This window comes from Uranotaenia lowii, chromosome 3, assembly GCF_029784155.1.
Source record: "Uranotaenia lowii strain MFRU-FL chromosome 3, ASM2978415v1, whole genome shotgun sequence".
NCBI lineage: Eukaryota > Metazoa > Arthropoda > Insecta > Diptera > Culicidae > Uranotaenia > Uranotaenia lowii.
The window spans coordinates 243263136-243281476 of NC_073693.1; the positions used below are offsets into that span (position 1 = coordinate 243263136).

General features: G+C 37.5%; 1 protein-coding gene across 3 annotated transcripts in view; it reads right to left on the reverse strand.

Moving 5' to 3' along the window:
• Nucleotides 1-14423: 14423 nt before the first annotated feature.
• The window catches only part of LOC129758689 (influenza virus NS1A-binding protein homolog), a 126924-nt gene continuing 123006 nt past the window's right edge, over nucleotides 14424-18341 (reverse strand). For all 3 annotated transcript variants that reach the window (XM_055756267.1, XM_055756266.1, XM_055756268.1), the window contains 3 exons: nucleotides 17650-18322; nucleotides 17224-17587; nucleotides 14424-17161 (listed from right to left, as the gene is read on the reverse strand). In XM_055756267.1, the coding sequence (XP_055612242.1) occupies nucleotides 16495-17161; nucleotides 17224-17587; nucleotides 17650-18322 (1704 nt within the window). In that variant the 3' untranslated portion in view covers nucleotides 14424-16494. The remainder of the gene's footprint in view (nucleotides 17162-17223; nucleotides 17588-17649; nucleotides 18323-18341) is intronic.

An 18341-nucleotide genomic window follows, 5' to 3' on the forward strand; every position in this document is an offset into this window, starting at 1 on the left:
TAAACCGTTCAATTTTATAATTACATTTGAACTAAAACATTCCTCAAATAAAAATTTTCATATTTCCTAATTAAACATTATGAATTTGGATACTTAAAGAATTGAACATGAGCCTTCCATATGATAGCTGAACATGTTACCTTTGTGTCATGACTTAAGACTGAATTGATGATAATTTCTGTTTTTGATATGTCATATACAGTCTTCCAAAATCATGAAAAGTTAAACATTCTGATTTTGAATTTAAAAACATATTTTCATTGTTCCTACATTTGACATTCAAATATATGATCTTTTCTGTCATTTTACACTGTTTACTTCAGCATAAAGCAGCCTTCAGGCAATACCCCTTTTAAACAAAAATTTTAAGGATCGATCTTGCAGAGATCGATCCTTTTGCTTCGATTTTTTAGGTGGATCGATCCTGGACTCATTCGTCTGAAGCGATCTAGGGAATCGATCTTTTCCAGGAGATCGAACAATCCTACCACCGTCATTCATTACAAACAAATCGTGTTGCTCACATACACGGACTATAGCTTTACTTCTGGGATCATCTCGGTCACAGCCCCAATTCCTGTGATGAGCGTTAAAATCTCCCAGAATTAAGAAAGGTGCTTCGAGTTGGTTAACCAGGTCAGAGAAGTCACTTTCAAAGCTCGGATGTGGTTTGTTAGTTACGTAGATGTTAACAACTGTGCAGGGCAATCTACCTTCGATTTTTGTTGCCAGTGCTAAGAAAGGAGTGTCCAAATGAATCTGATGATGGAGCTCGGTTGTAAGGATCTTCTGGCAGCGCTGGTTTCTTGATCGATCGTCTTGTGGTGTAGCTCGCAATTAAGTTTGATTTTGTTTCGGAAATATTTACTCTAAATTCTGTGATCAACCAAACTGCCGTAATCTGGCAAACTGACGTATGCGCCAACATTACCGATTTGTGTTTTTTGCAGTTGAACGATAGAAGATACCAAACTCGACCTAATTACATAAAAATATGTTCAGAAATGTTAAAAAATACCAACATAACATTATGAAAACAAAATGACGTATGCGCCATTTCTACTCAAAGTGACGTAAGTTTCAAAAAAATATGTTTGCAACGTTTTGATTACGTCTCAAAGTAACAGTTAGTGTGAGGACCATAATAAAAAACTGGCTGTGTCTAATTCTTTAATTCTACGCATAAAAACTACTAGTTAATTACTAGTGGCAGCTTCAGGACTAATAGAAATGAGGGACAAAACCTTTATACCATTATACTTGTAAAATGATCATTAATTTCACAAGGTGTCAATGGCTCTGCCTATTCACGAGGAGGTTTGGAAGGGCGGAAGGAGGTAGGTTTGGGTCTTAATTAAGTCCTTGTGTTTCATAGTTTTTGCATAATGAATGACGCGTTTAGTGCGGACTTTCGTTTTGCAAGAAACAAACTCAATAGGAATTCATCTAAAACCTGATTATAAGATAATATGTGAAAATATTGACAAGCTGGTGGGATTATTAGATTTTTGATTTAAATTCATAAGTTATACGTTAGGTAATTATAGAGGAAGAATAATATAATCGATTTATTTCTGATTTATTTCAAAATTGTTGACTAGAATGATGTTATCAATATTGAGAATTCTTCAATGTTATCGCTGACTTCAAAATCTTCCCAATACTGTCGTTTGTCTTCCGGCATCAAAGGACAGAGTTTCTTAATAATATGTTCCTTTTTTGACTTTTCGATACCTCTATCCAAGCTATTGAATAAAAGAGTTGATTGAAGACTGAATGTTGGCTTTTGTACTTCCTTCAATGCGAATGAGTAAATTGTTTAACTTTCCAGAATTCTCCTCCAAAACGTGTCTTGTAGCTGAAATCTAAACATCCTCGCGTGAATCGGACCTGTTTCACGTCGCACAGTTTCGGGCGAGATTTCCGTTCGCGGATAACCTTTTGAAGAATACGCTTCGTTAGTCCAGGCACCTCTTCTATTACCGGATTATCCTCAGGCTCACTCTCGCTCATGCTACCGCACTCAGCTATTAACTCTTTTTTTTTGGTTCAGATACAGCTCCACGAGCCGTGAATATTTAACTGATTGTAAAAAAAAATATCTGGAAATGGTTTGTCGCACGCTACGATGGATGTACGTCATTTGGTCTTGGAAACAGTGAAAAATAATAGCTGTTTCCACAACAAAATGACGTTGGTAGCATAACTTCCATTGATAAACCTTTTTCCACAAATTATGTATTTGGCCATGTTTTGTCACCGTTTAAACGCATAGTGTACAGATTTGATTATTGAAATTTGCTCGGAGGCTCAATAAAGAAACGTTTTTGCAAAAAGCTCCGTACTGAAAATTTTACTCGCTGGCGCATACGTCAGATTGCCAGATTACGGCAGCAAAGTGGCGTTACTAAGTGTTCAATTTGCTCGGCCGTACTAAATTTATGTGTTTTTGACCGTATTTATGTGTTTGAATAGAGTTTTCTTTTGTGCCAAAAAACAACCCATCATTCATTGTAAGGTGAGCTGTTGATCGAGTGTCACTTCCTTCGGTTGGTGAGTAAGTGAGATTTCTCCATTTCTCTTCACAACTAACTCTTTCGATATTAATTTGCAACTGAAACAAGTCGTTGACGAAGTTGATACTCCGACCGCATCTACTACGATCATCGCTTGTCGGTCAACCAAAGAAAGAAAAAAAAAACGGCCCCGTGGGCAAACGATTGTGGTTCTATCACTTGCTCAGCTGTTAGTCAATCTCGTCGCTGAGCGGTGTAGTATTTGGCGAACCTCGGAGCACTTGCGTGTAGTGCGAAAGTGTGTGTCTCTGTTGTTAGCGCACTTCAAAGGGTTGTGTTTCTTACACTTGCTAGCTTGTTAGTGAATCTCGGTTGCTAGCGGTGAAGATTAAGCGAAGGCAGCCAGCACACATGAGTAGAACGAAAGTATTGTTGCTTCCGTCAGTAGCACACATCGTTATAACTAGCTCGTGCTGATTCGCTGGTGACTTGTCACTAGTATAAGTATTTTTTTTGGAAGCCGTACACAGTGCAACATAAAGTTGAAAGTTGTTTGTTCTGAAAAGCGATCATTCTCAACAGATTTTTTTTTTCTCATTTCCAGAGTTAAATTTTTGCAATATTCTTGGCAATTGCTTTATTAGTTTGTAATTATAAGTAATATTTAGTTAGTTTTTAATTTACTACTTTGTTACCTTGATATTATTAGTTAACTTTAAAATATTAATCAATTTTTTTTTCTTTTTGAACATAAGTTTTAACGTGTTGTCCTTGCTTATTGTAGACTTGAGCATTTTTCTTTTTTCATTATTATTATTATTACGCTGCTTATTAATATCATCACAGTCTTAGCTCATAGTTTCATCTCCGTACTCATCATAATTTACATTTACCTCATATCTCATTTAGTCCCCTTTTGTTTAATTTTTATTGTGAGTATTTTTAACAAGTTTGATTCTTTTTTAATCTTTTTAGTTGTATCTTATTTTGATCTGAACATGGAATGTGATAATGAAGTAATGTGTACTGAATGTAAAAACGTGGAAAACAACCTTGAGAAAGTTATTACTTGTGCGTATTGTTTTAAAAGTGTCCATCTACGTTGTAAAAATCTAATTGGCAGTGCTGCACGCAAAATGAAAGCACAGCAATATTTTTGTGACCCAAATTGTGCATCTATTTATTCTAAAATTATAACTCTACGTAAAGATCATGAGACAATTATAGAAAATATCAACATGAAAATTGAGGAAACAGTTTATAACGTTGTTTCTAAAGAGTTGACTTCGGTAAAAACGAATATGAGATCAGTTACTTCTGCGATAGAGGCGTCACAGGAATTTTTATCTTCGAAATTTGAAGAAATTCAGACGGATTTCAAAGATTTAAAATCCCGGAATGATGCTCTTGAAGAAGAAGTATCTGGTCTCAAATCCAAACATTCCAAACTTTCAAATCAAGTACAAAAGCTAGAAACGAACCTTGATAGATTCAATAGAGAGGCTATTTCTAAAAATTTAATGATTTTTGGAGTACCGTTTCAAAGTGGCGAGAATACTCTAGAACTTGTTCGTAAAATATGTGGGACTTTTAGTTACGATTTAAAACTTGAATACATAGAAAATGCAGTAAGACTACTTTCTTCGAATAAACCCAACGAAAAGTTACCACCAATTAAAGTATTTCTTAAAGACACTTTTGTTAAAGAAGAGATATTCAATAAAAAACGAAGCTTTGGGAAACTCGCTTCCTCTTTAGTTGACCCGACATTTGTGTTAAACGGAAAACCATTCAATATCACAATTAGGGACGAGCTTACACCTTTATCAATGGAAATTCTGAACGAGTTACGTGAATATCAGGACTTACTAGGAGTAAAATACGTCTGGCCTGGTAGAGGCGGTGCTATCCTTGTAAAACAAACAGATACTTCTAAACCAGATGTTATTAAAACAAAACTTGAAATGAACCATTTTATGAGCAAGCACATCACTCAAGGAAAAAGCGTTTCATCAATTCCCAAGGAAACCCCATCTCCTAAACGCAAAAGGAATAATGATTCAGAATTAAAATAAATTTTATTTGTAAAAGGTCTTGTGATTACCTTTTATATAAATAATTTAATGGATAATCTAATTAATGTATACCATGACAATGTCGATGATTTTAATTTAAGAACTTGTGATAACAATTTAGGAAATTTAAGAGTTTTGCAATGGAATATATGTAGTATGAATAGTTTAAATAAGTTTGACTGTGTGTTGCAGACTATTGAACATTTAAATGTCTGTATTGATGTAATTGTTATTTGTGAAACTTGGGTTGCGAAGCATAATTGTAATATTTATAACATTCCAGGATACACCTCGATCTTTTCTTGCCGTGACCAGTCCTATGGAGGTCTAGCTATGTATATTAAAACAAATTTAAAGTTCAAAATTACTGAAAATAAGGTCATTGAAGGTTTCCATAGGATAAGCATTCAAATATCTTTGAGTGGTCAAGTTTTTAGTGTTCATGGCATCTATAGACCACCCGCATTTCCATTTAACTCATTTTGCGATCAAATTGAATCCTTGTTAGCGTCTGTTGCCGATAACCATTCTTGTCTTATTGTAGGTGATTTTAATGTCCCCATAAATTTAACCAATTTAAATACAGTTACGAAATATAAGTCGATTTTGGAATCCTTTGGTTATGTTTGCACAAACTCCTTCCCCACTAGACCAAAAACTAATAATATTTTAGACCACGTCATTTCTAAGCAAATTGATCTAGGCCGACTGAAAAATGACACTATTTTTACTGATGTGAGCGACCATTTACAGGTTATTACATCCTTTAAATTATCAAGTAATAAACAAATGGCAACTTTAACGAAAGAAATTACTGATCATTGTAAACTGAACAATTTATTTTTGAATTATTTGAATAATGTTCAACTACCAGATAACGTGAATGTTGGTTTGCAAGATATCACAACATCTTACAGCCATTTTCGATCAATGTCTACTAGGACAATAAAAAAAAATGTAAAATTGAAAGGCAACTACTGTCCATGGATGTCACTAGATCTTTGGACACTCATAAAAATTAAAAACAACTATTTAAAACGTTCTAAAAGGCACCCCGATGATGTCCAACTAAAACAAATGTTGAGTCATATAAATAAAAAATTGTATTTAAAAAAACAGGAATGCAAAAAGTTATATTATGAACGTTTACTGAACAACACACCACATTCGAAGCTTTGGAGAAATATAAACACCCTCATGGGTAAAAACAAACCAACCACATCAATCAACCTGTCTGATGAAGAAGGCAGCACTACCAACAATTTAGAAGTTTGTGAAAAATTAAACAGGCACTTTTCCACAATTGGCAAAAGGTTAGCTGAGGAAATTCCAATTGACCCTGGCTCTGACCATTTATCCCGTATTGAACATGTACAAAATACAATATTTCTACATCCAGCTACACAGAAAAAATTAATTGCTGTAAAATTACGGTAAATGTCCTGTAACAAAAAGGAGCAGGACTTTTACCGTAAATTTACAGGTAAAAAAAAATCACGTGACATTTATTTTTACGTGTTCATATTTTTTTACAGGCTGCTTTAAAATTACAGGCTGTAAATTTGGAAAGAACGTTCCTATTGGAATTTGTTTTGTTTATACTTTAGTAACCTGATTCAATGGCAATTTTCCAAATAAAAACAATCGATTTGCAATAAGCATTATTTATTATTATTTCATCTCATCATGTGTATACATCCGCATACTCTCCTACACACTACGCCTGCGAACGAAAACGCTTGGATGGAATTGCACCTTAAAAGAACCCATTTACATTGCCACGTCAAATGTTGCTTAAAATTAGCCAAATCAGCAAGTTTGTCGGCGGTCAGTTTGTCTCCATCGATGCAAACAATTCCATGCTTCGATATCAAGAAAGACTCTTGAATAAGCCAACCGTATTCCATTTTCCCATTTATCCGGTTTGTTTTGAGCTATAAAAACAAAATTTAAAGTTAAAAATCTGTTCTGAACTTCAAGTGAAAAAAAGTTACCTCTTCTTCCTCCTCCTTGGTGCTGAAATTTATCGCAACGCTGTTTTCGGAGCAATTGTCATTTCCGTTTAGCTGTCTTGTGTTATTTTCTGAACAGTGAAGCGCCTTTGGAGAATTGACCCATGATTGCAACAAAGGCGACGAAATCGATAAAAAAAACCCTCTCATATTGGGTCCCTGTATGAAGGAAGTCCTGTGGGTTGTGCTTTCTCTGCCTGTTTCAAGAGCTCGACATCCGGAACGGCTTTTGATCGCTCGATGCTCAGTTGATTCAGAAAGGATTCGACTACGCGACAGAGATACAAGTTTTCGTTAACGTAACTATAACGAAAGAAACTATTAAGAATATTATCTACTAGATTGAAAAAAAAAATTACTTCAACTTACTCTTCTACATTAGAAATCTGTCCTCTTACGCTGTAATGGAATATTCTCTGCGGGATCGCCAGGACCACGTTGTAGTGTTTTCCAACATCGCGTCCTTGGCTATCTTGAAGATGAATATTTCGAACGGGTTCTACTCGTGGATCTAGCCGATCATCTGGATGCAGCTCATCTTTTTCTTGTTGGGGAGAGAGTCCACCGCAGCTCATCTAGTCCAGCAGTCGGCCGTAGATGAGACCTACGTAAGATTCAGGGAACAGTTTTCAAGCAGCCCAACCAAGTCACACACAGAGCGTGAGCGGGGGAATCCGGGAACACACCGCCAATCGGTACCGGGACAGATTCTGACTTCGGACCATTATTTGCTGATTGAGGTTTTGTTAAGGAAACATTTGTAGATAAATTATAAGATTACCGTAAATTACTGCTCGAACAAATCTGCGAATTCTAATGCAATCGTCTCTCATAACCAACAGTTTTTTTTTTAAATATTTTGAATATAGAATTCGACCCGAGAAACTCCCTGACGAATCATCTCTAATCATGAAACCTTTTTAACATACTAAAAAACTAATAGAAATAGTTTTTTTTTTCAAGAAAACGATACTGTCTTACATACACCAAACGAGACCAGTCGTCAACTCCGGAAACCAGATGAATGTTGAGTTGCTTGATTAGGGCTCATTTGTCTGGGTGGACGTCCTTTTAGCGAGCCAATAACCGTTCTTACCTTTTGGAAACAAAACAAAAAACAAAACAACAAAATTATAATAAAAATCTACGTTAATAAACTTTTAAAATTAACTTCCCAGCCGCTTTTTAGTTGTGGCTGATCCTTTAACCGGCGCTCATGGTAATGTAAAGTGGTCTATAATAGATAGTTACCATACCCAGGTGATCAATCAGAACATCTAGCGTTTTGCTTCGGCTACGTGGAACCCCCAGATATCGATAGATTGTGATATCCATCACCGGAAGAAACCGCAGCCAAACTTTACCGGTGTAAACCGGCAGCAAGGCATATAAGACCGGTTCGTTGTTTTGGTTCCAGTGTTCCGATGAGTTTATAGTGACGAATTCCTGCTACCGTTTGGAACTTTAAAGTTTCCAGCTGCAGCAGTTCGATGTATCCTGGGAGAAAAAAAAATCTTTCAGCGCTAGAAATAAGATGATAATGGAGATACTTACTTAGACGCCATCGGATCAAACCGGTACCACAACAGCGGAGAACCTACCGACAGGAAGTGACTAGTTATGTCGTTTTACTTGGGCATTGATAATTTCGGTACCCCTGGTCTACAAATTTCTTCAACAGCTGGTTGTTTTTCTTCGATAAAATATTAAACCGAACGAAGAAATCATAAGGCACTGGTGGGATACATTATTGCATCGTATGTTGGGATCACGAGTGGGGATTTTTTTGCGTAATGTTGGCCAATATTTCCTTGTTCCAGGTACTCTTTATCTTCATCTTCATTGCGGGTGAATCGAAAGAGGCAGCGTTTGGATGCGGGCTCGGTTCAACTCTTCACTTTCGGCCGATACGATGACATCCGGTGTTTTCAGCTCGTTCACTTCACGTCCGGGACTGCTCGAACTTTGACTACGTCTGAAGTCTGATGACCGGCCTTGGTCGGTCGATGCAGATGCAACGCTGAAGAAATCTCGATGGTGCACTAATTTGGGGCCCCTCCGTCACTTGTGCAGCGTTCACTTTGTGCCCGGAAAAAATATAACAAAATAACTGATGCAGAAACATAACAGCCAATTGACACTCATACAAGTGCGTTTGACAACACAAATTCCGGATTGCTTCGATTGAAACTGCTCGATTTTGGTTTTGATTATCGAGTAGTTTCAATTCTTATAAGAAAACAGAGACCATGTAACCATATAGAATTTTTGCGCAATCTCATGAATATGTGATCCGATGATAATAAATATTAAAAAAAACTTACAGATCATCAGCTCGGCCGACTCTAGGTTGTGACGGATTTCCATAGGGGCATCGTTCTCGCGATCCACAACGAAACGTAGATTGTTTTTATCTGCCTTCCGGACGGCTTTGTGGCCTACAACAAACGCGAAGCTTTTCCACCGGATGTAATTCGGATAAGTCTCCATAGCACGATCACTTTACGGAACAAACAGTCGAACAGTTACTAGCTTTTTTGATTTTGATTGACAACCTTAATTTTCATTGTCCTGGAATTTGAAATCAGCCTGTAAAAAATCTGCTCACTAAAAATGATTGCCTTTGACCTGTAAAACTACGCAAATGTCATGCCCCATTTTGTTACAGGACATTTGCTGTAAATTTGAATGATTTTTCATTTTATTTTAATCAAATCAACTTAAATTGTCATGCTTTTTCGAATACAGGCAGTTTTATTTTAAAGGTAAGCATTTTAAATGACACGTAATAGTCATAATTTTTTTCTGTGTACTGTGAATGAGGTAAGGGTAGTCATTCTATCCCTTAAAAATAAGAAGGGCTGTGGACCTGATAATTTCCCAGTAAGTGTCTTAAAAAATTACCATGACAAATTCTCTATCATACTTAAGGAATATTTTAATTACATTTTAGAGACTGGAATTTATCCTGAATGCCTCAAAATCGCAAAAGTTATTCCTGTTTTTAAGGCTGGCGATTCCCATGATATAAACAACTACCGTCCAATATCTACCTTAAGTGTTTTTAGTAAAGTGTTTGAAAAACTTCTTGTGACCAGAATTGTAAATTTCCTGAACCAGCATGACATACTTTATAAGCTGCAATATGGTTTCAGATCCGGCTCGAGCACACTAATTGCCATCTCAGAACTAGTCGACTCCATTATTTCTAAAATTGATTCCAAAAATATTGTGGGAGCATTGTTTTTGGACCTTAAAAAAGCTTTCGATACATTGAATCACGAAATATTACTATCCAAACTAGACAAATATGGAATAAGAGGAACAGCTAATAATATCCTTCGCAGTTACTTAGAGGGGCGGAAGCAATTTGTAGTGATTGAAAATACCAAAAGCGTGGTAAGAAATATTGATATAGGTGTACCACAAGGTAGCAATATAGGTCCGTTACTTTTTTTGTTGTATGTTAATGATCTCTGTAACTTACCATTAAAAGGCACAGCACGCCTATTCGCTGATGATACAGCAATTTTCTACTCAGCAGCATCTACTGATATTATCATTCAACAAATTGAAAATGACTTGAAATTGTTATCTAAATATTTTAATACCAACTTGCTCTCACTCAACTATACGAAAACCAAATACATGTTATTTCATTCTTCACATAAAAGATTACCTCCGAATATTGACCCAACGATAAATGGAAATGTTATTGAGAGGGTAAAATGCTTTAAATATTTAGGAATCTACCTAGATGAAACTCTTTGTTGGAGTCGTCACACAGAATATCTAGAGAAAAAAGTTTCTCCTCTTTGTGGTATCCTATGGAAATTGAGAAATTTTGTGCCTCAACATGTTTTATTGAAATTTTACTTTGCGTTTATTCACTCTCATATTAACTATCTTATTATGATATGGGGAAGAGCTTCCTTGTCAAATTTACAAAAACTTCAAACTCTCCAGAATAGATGCTTAAAAAATATTTATAGACTACCGTTGCTCTTTCCTACCCAACAGCTCTACACCTTAAGAGCCCATAACATTCTTCCATTAAAAGATCTTTGCGATTTACAAACTGTAATATATGTCTACGACAATTTACACACAAGTTTCAGTAATCAAAACATCCATTTTACAACGGGATTGCGTACTCATAACACTCGCCAGTCAGATTTTTTACAACGAAGCCGATCCGTGACATCCTTAGGTCAAAAAAGAATATCATTTATTGGTCCAACTAAGTACAATGCCTTGCCTAATGAAATAAAAACCATCAAAAACCGTTCCACGTTCAAAATCAAAGTAATACAGCTATTAAAAGAAAAATTGAGTCGTTAAAAACCGATCGATCAGTGACCAGTTTTCTTCTTTTATAATTAATTTTTGTAGCAATTGAGTTTCTTTGTGTGTTCTTTTTTTTTTTTATTAATTATTTAAATTATAATGTCTTATTTGATTAAATGTTTGCTTAGTAGTATTAATATCAAATAGTGGATCTCTTTAAAGGAAATCTGTTTTCCATTGAGATCCATGTAGTATTTAATTTAGTATTTAAAAAAAAAAAAAAAAAAAAAAAAAAAAAAAAAAAAAAAAAAAAAAAAAAAAAAAAAAAAAAAAAAAAAAAGGACTCCTAGAGCGATGGACTGATAAATGTTGTTTTTTGCTGAGGTTTTCCAAGTGTATTGGTTCCGTAATGTGTTGACTAAGCTTCCTTCTGCATTTGGCCGGAGATGGGTTTCCTGAATAGCAAGTACAGTTGGGGGATTGAAGTTGGTGAGCAAAACCAAGTCACTTAGATTATTGAAGAATCCATTCATGTTCCATTGAATAGCTATACGATGTTTCAACGAAGCGTTGTGGTCTGGTGTGGACATGTTAGATCTGGTTTCGAGCCCTCAGTTGTCATCGAGCCTTGCACCGAAAGACAAGGTGGATGATGTTGAGTGACCGAGACGTCTGGAACTGGTGTAGGATGGACCCGCTGGCTACAGTGGGTGTCCTGAACCTCCACAGGATATGACACGATTTCATCATTATAATCGTTTCGAAATATTTCTACAGCGGGTTCTTCCGATAAGCGATGTTGTTGTATATCTGTGGCTGGGGAATAATCAAGGCCAGTCAGTCTGTCGGAGACAATAAATTGAGAAATACTTGCCTGAGAGAATTGGTTTCTCGTTCTTGGTCTGGATTCATCAAACAAAGATTGGGTACCCTCTTCGGTGGTAGTCATCGATATTTGTCGAGTTTCCAGAAGCGATCTTGTCGGGGGGTGGGCTTGGTTATCGGATTCGATAGGTGTTCGTGGTACGTTGTTGTTTGCATCAAGATTGATGCAGGATCTACAAGCAGTAGGCGTGACTGCGTTTGAGCTTGTTGTGACTGCATTCGGGAATCTTTCCAAGTTCAATTCTTGGTTGATAATTGATGGATGGTTGCTAATATAAAAATCCGTATCATGGTCCGGGTACAGGCGATTGTTGTTACCAGATTCAAGTTTATCGAAGTTAGCCATTAGAATTCCATAGGGGGAGATGCTGATGATTGTTTAGAGTTCATAGTTTTACCCTTTTTTAAAGATTTTTCAGGTTTTGGAGGACTTATCAGTCGTTTTTGACTTCTGCTACGCATGAGGATTTCAGATTTGCTTTTTGGGTAGCCGTCTATTCTCGAGAGTCTTTGCGAGGGATTATTCGGTTCTTTACTGTTATTAGAATTGCAAGAAGAGTCTGGATTGCTAATTCGTCCCATTTGTTTGTTTGAGTTTGAATTTTGTGTGTTAAAAGAGTCAGTTAGTCTGGAATCGACTGGAGTTGATTTTTGAGTTGTTGTTTGATCAACTAAAGATTCCTTAAGAGATTTAAGTTCAGTTCGTACTGCCAGTAGTTCATCACGTAGCATTTGAATAATTTTGTCCTTTTCGTCAGTGTTTTGCGATAGACGTTGTTGAACTAAGCTTGAAAAGGAGGTACCTTGGTTGGCTTCGCGGATTAGGGCTCTAGCTTCTCCAAAAGATATGCCTCGATCTACTTTGATTTTGATAATTTTCTCTTCCTCTTTGTATTTGGGACATGTTCTAGCAATGGTAGCGTGATCTCCATTGCAGTTCTTGCAGAATGGTGACCTTTCGCATTGTGTTTTATCGATTTCATGGTTTCCGGAGCATGTTAGACAAACGGGTGGTTTGGCGGGACATTTGTTTTGCCGTGGCCATAATCAGCGCATTTGAAACACAATAACGGCGACGGGTAAAAAGCACGAACTTTTACACGGAGCAATCCTACATAAATAAAATCTGGTCGCACTGTTCGTTGAAAGGTTAATATTAGGAGAGGGGTGTTGACCCTTGACGAGCCTTCTCCTTTCTTGGTAATTCTTTTAACCTTTGTGACACCTTGAGGTTGAAGCTGTTCGAGAATGAATTGTTCTTTTTCATCAATCGTATCAATATCGAAAATTAGTCCTTGAACATAGCTTAATGTGGGATGAGGGATGATTTCTACTGAAGTGCCATCTACCAGAGATTTGATGCTTAGAAGTTGTTCCATAATTCGTTTCGAGTTTGTCCTTAGGATATACTTAGCGCCCCTAGCCTCCTTTGTGGCTTGAACTCTCTTGGCTTCTTCATAACCAATCGTCAGTTGGACCGTTTGGGCTATTAAAAAGGGTTTTGATGGAAGTCTGGGTTCTTTCGTGTCGTCGTCATTCTCTTTCACAGCTTGCATAAGTAATGTTCGCATTTCACCCAAGTCATCTGGCCCAAGCATCCACCTAGGTACTCTGGATCCCCCAACGGGGGGATCTGAGATGTCACCCATCAGTATGCAAGTTTCCAATCAAGTAGTATAACAACTGGTATAAAAGCTGACTGATAGCCCTCGTGGGGCTGACTATTTCCCCAGAAGAAAAAAAAAAAATCGTGGGGCTGACTTGAAAATCAACGATTAGAAATCCAGATAACTATCCGGAAAGATCACGAAACGATACTTCTCCACCGAATACGGAAGAACTGGAATTCCGGGCAACAAACTATCCACTTCACACGCTTTAAATTATCCGTTTCACCGAGAAAAAAGTCTTTAAAAAGCAACGCAATCTTGGGTTCGACCGAACTTTAACAAACCGTGTTGCCGGATGTTAATCTAAGTTCTGAATCCGTACTTGATCTGAAATGAAAATCTTAAACCCAAATTTCAGGACTGAGTTCTGAATCTAGATCAGAATTCTAAATTAGCAATTGATTTTTTTAATTTTAAATCAGTATATGAATTCCGAGTCCTGCATTTCTGATTCTCAATTTTGAATCAGCATTCGAAATCTGCATTTTAAATTTTAAATCTGAATTCCGTGTCTGAGTTCTAAGTATGTGTTCTAAACAAGAATGATCTTGAATAACAAAACTTGTCAGAGGCCTTATATGGCCCGAAAGTTTTCTAGAACTATGTTGCTTTCCTAAATGCATATAAATGAATCAAACAGTTAAAAATAAAAACAATCGTACACACACATATCCATAGCATAACTTCATATTTCTTTGAATAAATCTAATAACATAACACTAAGCGTACATCTTTTGAGGATATGATGATAAGCATCGTACAAAATGTTTAAACTAAAAACAGACAGACACCGTGCATGGTGTAAAGCGGTGGCTCCAGAGAGTTTTTTTTATGTTGGAGAAGCGATTATCGTTTTGAATATTATTTTAAGACATTTTCCGTTCATATGTAATTCGATCAGTAAGTATTTTATTGAAAAAAAGAATAAAATTCATACATTTCAAACACTGATTTCTTTCAACAAAAAAAAAATCCATATAAGGTTTCTTATTTTTTTGTATATTTTTTCTTAAATTTTAATTTTCATTCAACAACATGTTTGTTTTAAACTCCAATCCCTCATCGTCCGCTACCGAATGGCAGCCTCGATTGCCCTCAACTCAACTACTCATTGCTCAAATAGTCTTATTCGATAAACATTTTACTATTGGCTTATAGTACCGTTTTTTTTTGTTTTGTTTTAATGGATGTGATCCGAGTGAGTGGAAACGAGAAGAATCCAAAACAACGCAACGCTGCTGCAGCACAGTTTTGAAAACCCAGGATGGTGTTGTGTGAAATCACAAATCGCTATCACTCGTCGTAAATTATAATATGGCGTTGATTTATCAAAATGGGTTTCGTTTTTAGAATCATCACTTGATAAAAGTATAACCTACTGTGTATAGTCTTAAAGTCTCTTAAAGGTGTAGTAAAAATGTTTCATTTTTTTGTAAGCAGTGTCTACCGAAAAGGGAATAAAAAGGATATGATTCTTGCTTTTTGCATGTTTTTTTGCTTTCAATAAGAGCACAGTTTAGTTCAAAGTTTTGATTCAATTTAAAAGGAAACAAATCGTCTTCGACAAATGGAGTGGACCGGTTTTTTTCTGGCTGGTGATCGACATAGTATAAATTACAACTATTGATGCGGGAGGTGTATTGTTAAAAATCTAATGATAAACCGTGGAAAAAGGGGAGCGGTGGTTGGAGTTTTTAATTTGTAGAAACAGTGAGTGAGCCTTCATTAGCTGTTGCGTATAAGAGATAAAGTGTAAAAGTGTTCAAGCAGAACAAAATCCAACACAAATTGTTCGGTACCTGAAAAGGTGCATCTGAAATAGAGTCCTTCTTAAAAGGTATAGATAGAGTGTTCTTTGCAGACTTACGAGCTAGTTGTTCAGACTTATCACTAGTTTATTCCCTAAAATCATCCAGGCAAGTGTCAGCCCAATGTTAAGCTGAGCTCATCCTGCGTTTGTCTTTATGTCATTACTACTGCTTATTCTATTACAGTTAATGGCTGCTCTGCACCTACTGATCATATTTTAAATGGTATATTTTTTATACTTCAAGTTTGCATATTTTGATCATCTGGCCCCAAACCTGGGGTATGTTGCTGTAAAGTTCAATCCTGAGAAAAGAACTGTTACTGAAATCTATGCTTCTTCATCTTTTTCGGTGTTGTTTCGGGTGGTGGTTCCCAGAGTGAGTTGTGTGGGGGTCTTCAAATGTTCATTTGTTGTACTGATCTGGATATAACGTTGAATGTTAATTGTAGTCAAGCTAGATCTATCGGATTTTCATTTAAATGAAATGATTTTTTTCCTGCGCAATCCGTATTCGAGATTGATTTTGTAGATATTAGTTAGGTCTAGAAGTTCTAAGCTTCTCAATTTTCGATCCTTGAATCACCCTTGCACAAGGTTCCTGAAATTTTAATTTCACTGCTTTTTAAAGAAAATTACATTTAAGAGTTTTGTTACAATATGTAATCAATCTAAACTTCCTAAGTTTGACGACTAAAATGCATTTCTAAAGGTTGAGCTAAAATTGTAGAACTGATCGTGTCAAAAAAAAAAAAAACAAATTTATTAAAGTGATTCAACCTAAAGTTCCAGATGGTGAATGCAGGAAACACCAAGATTCTCTAATAGGTGAGTATTTTCTCCAATTCGTCTAGCTTATTGTTTTTTAGTGAACATACACGCCCCAATCTCACAACTGGAAGCTTTTTCTCTCCGTTTTGTTGGAAATCGAAAGCTGCTTATGGGTGTCATTCGAAAAAGTTTTCTTTCAGAAATGTATAGAAAATTTACTTTCCGCTGCATTTTAGAGTGATGTATTAAAATATCGCTTATCAAATATACTGGATTTATCGCTATATAATAAGAAAAGGTATGCGCATTCAGGGAAAAACTCTCCTCGCAATAAACTTATACAATCATACTACTAGACACATGTTGTTTCACGGCATAGTTTGCTTAATTCTTACAGAGACTTGTAGCCTAATTTTGTTCCGACTCGGTTGCAGGATCTCCTTGGAGAAGCTCCTGATCCGGCACGCTTAGTTAGCTGCAGTTTCCATTCTCGCTGGCAATTTCCGCGCAATTGTTGGCCACGATTTTCTGCAGCTTAATACTGTTATCGTTCGAATTAATTGTACCATTGGTTTTGTTCAGCTCCTCTTCGTCGATCGACAGTTTTTTGGTTCCGGTTGCCAGAATGTCTTTGACCTCCTTATCGGTAGATGATTCCTTCTCCTGGTGGGATTTTCCCAAATTATAAGCATTCACTTCGGCCGTCCGGATTGGTTTGAAGGTGTGCTCACTACAACCACCGCCACCATTTTGCTGTCCGCTAAGATTATCCGGGGACGAGGAAGTGGACGATGATCCAGCCCTACTATCGCTGAGACTGCCATTGCGCAGGGAAGACTGCAACAGACTGTCGATGTTCGAGTTCGTTTGTGGCACAAAGGTGGTCCACTCGTTCGACTGAGCATCCAGATATTCAATGGTATTGAGGAATGTTTTGCCAGAGAAACCTCCAATGGCGTACAGACGATTCTGCACCACGGCAACCGAAACGTTAGCACGAGCCGACGTCAAGTTGGGCCCGGAGATCCAGCATTTGTTGGTTTCGTCAAAGTATTCCGTAGATGTTAGCGAGTGAGTTCCATCGCTGCCACCGACGGCGTACAGTTTGCCGTTGAATTCGGCCAGCCCGCAGCCACGACTAAAATTAGAAAATTGGTTAAAATGGTTTAGTTAAAACTCACGAAAAGTTGTTCAGCTTACCGTGGCGTCAGCAGCGAGGGAGCCAAATTCCACTGTCCAACCTCGGGGTCATAGTTTTCAACAGAGCTTAGACAGTTCCAGGCATCGCTTCCACCGGCGACCCATAATTTGCCTTTGAACGGGGCTACCCCGGCCTGATACCGACCCGTATTCAGGTGTGCTATCGAAGACCATTTGTTTTCATCCGGAATGAGTACATCACACTGCTTGATACCGGTCTGACCATTCCATCCGCCGACACAATAGATCTTATCGTCCAGAGCGCAAACACCTGCGTTACTCCTGGCCAACGGTAGCTTACACATCTTCTTCCATTTTGTCTCCTTTTGAGATAAATACTCCACTGAATCCAGCTCAGTAGTACCTGAAAATAAAAATAAACGGTGAGTCAGATTCTCAGGACATTTCCGTAGGAAAAAATCTTACCGTTACAGCCACCGACGGCATAAACTGTTCCATTGATTACTGCAATATTGACTCGACCACGTGCTTCACCCATGTTACAAATCTGAGTCCAGCTGTTCGTGTCCGGACAGTACGATTCAACCGATTTTAAACACTCGGTACGATCGTAGCCACCGCAAACCAGAAGCTTGCCCTCTAATTCGGCCACACCTAAACCACACTTGGGCCCGGACATGGTTGCAACCTCGCAGAACAGTTCCGGTTTCTGTATCTCGTCCAGTTCTTCCTCGCGACTCACGCTGGAACTGATAGTGTCCGGTGTGTTAATTGGAGACGGAGTTGTCGGGGCGTTCAACCGCAATTGGATGGATATACGCGACAGGTTACCGTCCAGGGTGACCAGACCGATGAATGTGTGATCACCAACCTTAGAGCTACCGATCAGGTTCCAATCGCAATTGTCCTGAGGGTGATCCTCGCTAAGGTCCTGGTTGTACACGATCATCCGAGGTCGTCCCGGGGTTTTCAGCCCTTTGCGCTGTTTGTTCTTGTTGCCTGGACACTTGAGCACCAAGCGTTTGTAGTCCTGAACCAGATCGCTTTCCGACTCTAGACCCGGGAGATCAACGCAGTCTTGCAGGGAGTTATCCAACGCAAGGTACAACATGTGAGATCGCTCCATCAAACTGGACATCTAAAATAGAAAAGGGGTG